At 35.3% G+C, this 6,000-nt stretch overlaps 1 protein-coding gene across 1 annotated transcript in view; it reads right to left on the bottom strand.

Annotated features, from left to right (window-relative positions):
* Positions 1-3,175: 3,175 nt before the first annotated feature.
* NSUN3 (NOP2/Sun RNA methyltransferase 3) overlaps positions 3,176-6,000 on the bottom strand; it is a 54,734-nt gene continuing 51,909 nt past the window's right edge. The window contains exon 6 of the mRNA XM_049785718.1: positions 3,176-3,469. Coding sequence (XP_049641675.1) covers positions 3,199-3,469 — 271 coding nt within the window. The 3' untranslated portion in view covers positions 3,176-3,198. The remainder of the gene's footprint in view (positions 3,470-6,000) is intronic.

Here is a 6,000-nt window from a genome sequence, read left to right as displayed (position 1 = left end):
TTTGGTTTTTGGTTTTTTGGGCCACACCCAGCGGTGCTCAGGGGTTACTCCTGGCTGTCTGCTCAGAAATAGCTCCTGGCAGGCACGGGGGACCATATGGGACACTGGGATTCAAACCAACCACCTTTGGTCCTGGATTGGCTGCTTGCAAGGCAAACGCCGCTGTGCTATCTCTCTGGGCCCCTGTCTAATTTCTTGATGTTCTGAGAATGAAGAATTACATACAAGTGAGAAATTGAATGATGGAAAAAAAGGGTAGAGCTGCTTGATAACCTTGATCTTATCAGCTAGCATAGTATTGGGAGAAGAGTTTGGTGTTTAAAGGAGTTGGAATCTTGGGTACCTTTTATTTACCAGTGTAGATTAATAAGCTATGAATATCTTTCTTATTTACAAAAGGAGATTCCAATACTCATATCTACATGACATTAAAGATTTATTTGTATATCCATCTATGCATAGTTATAATAATTTAATTAGTCAATATTTAATAAATATTAACTATTTTAGTAAATTACTAGAATACATAAGCTAAATTATATATCTAAATTTGCATTTTTCCATAATTAGAGCATAGTCTAATCTAACAGCACTCAATGTACTAAAATTATGCTTTAGGTACTCTTTTGGGAAAATAATGAAATTTAAAAAAGTGCAGCATGAAAATCAACTTTGTAATTAATCTAAATAAACAATCATTTTATCTACTGTATCTGATAAACAAAACATGCTAAACCCAAAAGCAAATTTAAAAAAAATTCCATTAAAATGAACTTTTATTTTTTTTTTTAAATTAAAGACATTACTTTAATAAGTCCCAGAGACAATAGAGTTAAGGGCTGGAAGGGTTTGAAGGACCGGCTCACAATTTGAAGCTCACTATAAAGAATGGTGAACTCTGTTAGGCAAATAACTACACTAAAAACTAACATGACAATGTTAAAGAATGAAGAAGTAGAATGCCTGCCTGCCTGTCATTAGTACAGGCAGAAGTGGGGGAGGAGAGGGGCATGGGTGGTGGGAATGTTGTGCTGGTGATGGGTGGTGTACAAACATGCTTGTAATCAATGTGCTTAAATAAAGATTTATATTAAAAAAAAACTTTTTTCCATTAACCATATCTGACTGGGTCCAACAGATTTGACATTGCGTGTATCTATTATATATAAAAGAGAAAAGCAGATAATGACTTGAAGATATGAAAAAGACATTCTGCCTAGCACTTCATTTATATGAACCCATTTATGTTCATATACTTGAGAAACAAAGCTATTTATGAAAAAGTAGACTAGCTTAAATGCACAGTATGTAATAAACAATTTAAAATGGTTCACTTTTCATTCAAATTTTGCATTTCTATACCATTTGTTTAAAAAAATCTGACTCTCAAATAAGTGTACTTGTGTATATCATATAATTTTCCTTAATAGTCATTTTGAACTATAGGTGAAGGAGAAACAATTTCTAAAGAACATACATGACTCAAACCTGAAGCTAAAACTCTCAATATATATAAAGAGATTTTATATATAATACTTGAATGGTTGATGTAAATAAGGAGAGCCACTTAGTAAGTGGCATTGAGTTTTAATAGTAATATAATCTACTAGCATTGGGCATCTCTCTCTGCGTATTAATATGTGACATCATACTTTCATATAAAATTTCATAAAGGAGTGAAATAAAAAGCCTCTCCAAATTGCAACTGTTGAATAATCAGATTCTGTAGTGCTCATCATGCCTGCAATTATGTAAGAAAACTCTCCAAATATAGTTTGGTTATTGCAGTTATTAATCATTCTGGTTTAGTTTCAAGTACTTGCTTTATAGCCTGCTGGATAGACTCCATTATTCTACAAACTAAATGTCGAAAGTCAAACATGTGCATGTGAGTCTGCTGTTCTAACGGCCTTTCAACATAATTTACCCTTTCAATTTGTATTTGTGAATGCACACAAAAAGTGGAGAAATAAAGCTTGTGTCAATAGAGTCACTGACCTTTGCAGTAAACAGAAGATAGTCCTTAACGAAAAACAACTTGGCAAATAAGAAACCTATTTTGCTAGAAGTAGAAATAGTGCTGCTTACAAAGTTAGTCTTAGAATACCAATCAGTTCTTACAGAAAAAAAAAGATGGGGGTAAGTTCTGAAAAAATATTCTTTAATTTTGATAAGGAGAAAAATAATGAGAGGGCCAGCAAATGTGTATTTTAAAGGTTAAAACACCAACATCATGGATAGAATGCAATCTCCACGTGATATGCATAAAACTATGTATTCTGACTAATTCAACTACAAAATGCCAACTAAAAGACAACAGATTTATTATATAGAACAAACACCATCTGTAGCACCTTAAATCACTGCTAGAGATAAATTTCTAGGGAAAAAGAATGCAACCAGATATGGGTAGACAGCTCAAAGTGCTAGAGGGAATGTTTTATATATCAGAGTCCCAAGGGTAATATTCCCACCACCACATGGTACCAAGCTTTGGAATGAGAGCTCCCCCTAATCCAAGAACCAAGAGAGTAGTAATTTCTAAGCAAAGATGGCTGTGGCCCCCATACCAATAAAAGAGGAAATGTGGGGCCGGAGAGATAGCATGGAGATAAGGCATTTGCCTTGCATTCAGAAGGACAGTGGTTTGAATCCTGGCATCCCATAGGGTCCCCTGAGCCTGCCAGGAGATTTCTGAGCGTAGAGCCAGGAGTAACTCCTGAGCACTGCCAGGTACCCAAAACCAAAAAGGGAGGGAGGGAGGGAGAGGGAGAGGAAGGGGGAAAGAGAGAGAGAGAGAGAGAGAGAGAGAGAGAGAGAGAGAGAGAGAGAGAGAGAGAGAAAATGCACCTAGACATTTCTCAATCCTAGATTCAGATAAATTATTAACTATAGAGTATTATAAACAGACTCAAGGAAAGTGGCACCATAATTATTTGAACAGTAATGTGGGACTAGAACAATAGTAAATGAGATAGGGCACTTGCTTGTAAACAGCCAAACTAAGTTTGATCTCCAGCACCTCCAATATCCCCAACTCCACAGGAGAGATCCCTGAGAAAGCTTAGAGAAAACCAGGAACACCACCTCATTGGGTGTAAACCAAAACCTAAAAATAAATAAACAGTAATATGTAGAGAATTTAGACAAATACATTTAATAATACATTCTCACAATTAACAAAAACATGTCATCTTTTCATGCAGTTGATGATTTTTTCAATTTGGCTACATACATTGGACCCCAAGCTTTGCCCTTATCTGGAATCACTAAGAGTCCATATTCTTGGCCATTGGGAGCAAAAGAGAAGTCTTGGGAGAAAGTCTTTGCCATTTCACTGATGTCCACAGGCATTACGTTATTACAGGTGTTTAAAATTTCATTGACCACATTCTCATTTTCTGCCTTGGAAAGTGTACAGGTCGAGTACACCAATAACCCTCCGGGACGCAATGCCTTGATTGCAGACCTGCAGTAATCAGGTAATGTAGAAAAATTGGTCAGTACAATAAAAGAAAACTGTGGAATCTAACCTGTCAATCCTTCTCAAATTATTGTGATTATGAATGTCTTCTAGCTTTATGGCTATTTATATATGACATATCTCAGATCACTGGGAGCACATTAATAAAACCAATATGGGAAAGAGTGTGTTTAATAATTACTTTGTTTTCCTTTTTTATGGATAGACCAAAAGGAGAACAAGCAATATAAGAACAAGCAATAATGCATTGGTTGTTGACTACATTGTGTGGAACTTAAGATTAGATCTGCACTTAAGAAATGGGGTTGGCAATGCTGGAACAGATGCAGAGAACAAATGACTTTCATCCACTGCTGATGGGAATGTAGACTGGTCCAGCCTTTTTTGGAAAACAATAAGAACATTCCTCAAAAAACTGAAATGGACTTTCTGGATAACCCAGTAATATGCTCCTGGGAATAGACCTAGGGACACAAAAACACAGTGCAGAAAGGGCATCTGCATTCCTCTATTCATTGCAGCACTATTCACAATATCAAGAATCTGGAAACAACCCATGGTCTAGAACAGATGAGTAAATAAAAAAAGAAAAACTGTGATACATCTACACAATGAAATACTATACATCTATTAGGAAAAATAAAAACGTGAAATTTGTTTATATACACATGGATGCATGACATCCCTTCAGTCAACATATTGTAAACTACAGTGTTTAAAGAAGGAAAAGAGAAGAGGAAAGAAAGAGAGAATAAAAATATATGCCATAGAAATAGGGAGAAGGGGGATGAGCAGGAAGGGCACAGGAAACTGGGGACATTGGATTTGGGAAATGTGCACTGGTGAAAGGTTAAGTATTGGACATTGTGGGACTGAAATTCAATCATGGGCAACCTTTTAATTATATCATGTTGATTTAATTAAAATTCATTTAAAAATAACTTTAATTACTTGTTTATTATCTGCGAACAAAATAAGTTGTCTATTTCCATTGATTATAACCATTGTCTAGAATAGAGCCTATAACAAACATTTGTCCAAACAATGTGAAAATGAGTGTTTGAAAAAGAAACAGCCTTACTCTTGTGCTGGTAGGAAAATAATAATAGCAAATAAGGTCACCTCATGTATTAATAATGAACTCAGATAAATGCTCTTATTGATTGCATATAATTAAAATATTGGCTTCTAGATTAAAAAAAAAGAAAAGGCTCAGTGAAAAGGGAAGTCATGGAAACATATCAGAATTAAAACTAAGAAATCAGGAAAAAGGTAGACAAAGCAAAGATGAAGGGAGACAAGTCAGATACACAAAATCATTAATTCTAAACAATACATGTATACCTATGTACATTGCTGCACTTAGATATAGAAACAAACCAAACATCCAACATGTGAATGGATCAAGAATTTGTGGCATAGGGGTAGGAGCAGTAGAGCAGTGGTAGGGCATTTGTCTTGCACGTGGCTGACATAGGACAGACCGTGGTTTGTGCCCCTGGCATCCCATATGGTCCACCAAGCCAGGAGCAATTTCTGAGTGCATAGTAAGGAGTAACCCCTGAGCATCAATGGGTGTGACCCCAAAACAAATAAACAAACAAACAGAATTTGTAGCATAGATATGCCACAGAATACTATGAAACTTTAAAAAAGAATAAAACCATGCAATAGTAGCAACATGATTGAAACAACAGGATATTATACTGAGTGAAGTCATTAAAAAGGAAAGAGGTAGACAGTGATCCCTTTCATAGGTGGGACTTAAAAATACATAGTAAGGTAGCAATAAAAGTCTAAAGACAACATAATAAAAGAACTGATCCATACAACTAAATTGGGTGGACTGGCTTGAAAAAGAGGGATTTTCGGTCCTTAGGAAAGTGAGGGGATGCACTGGTGATGGGTGTGATGTTGGAATTATGTGTATGATAAATCATTGTAAATCATATATATATCAATAAAATTTTAAATAAAAATAAAGGAAGCACATTAGAAAGGAAATTAAGATTTTACAGATGAAAGACAAGTTTCAGTGAAAAAAGATGAAAAAGGAATTTTTGAAGATAAATTTATCACAGCACTGATGTCATTAATCTAGTAGTTGCAGAGTATTATATCCATCACTTTACTGTTACCTTAAGGCTCATTCCTACTTCAGCACCCTGCACTCAGTTCCTCAGTTCCAAACTCAGTTACATTTGGTTGGATGATTGTTTTTAAATTTTGAATAATTTTTAATTGAATAATCATGAGATATGGTTACAAAGTTGTTCATGACTGAGTTTAAATCATACAATTTTTAAAACCTATCCCTTCTCCAGTCATATTTCTCACCACCAATGTCCTCAGTTTCCCTCCCAACCTCCCCCATCTTCCTCACTATCTGCCTTTATGGAAGATATTTTTCTTCTCTTTCATTCTCTCATTCTTCCTTTTTTTCCTTTTAGCCACTGTGGTCTACAATACTGTTACTGAAGAGGTTATTATGCATATCAGTTTATCTCCTCTCAGCA

Source organism: Suncus etruscus, chromosome 13 (genome assembly GCF_024139225.1).
Source record: "Suncus etruscus isolate mSunEtr1 chromosome 13, mSunEtr1.pri.cur, whole genome shotgun sequence".
NCBI lineage: Eukaryota > Metazoa > Chordata > Mammalia > Eulipotyphla > Soricidae > Suncus > Suncus etruscus.
Note: the sequence above shows the minus strand (reverse complement) of the source record. Positions and strands in the feature narration are given on the sequence as shown.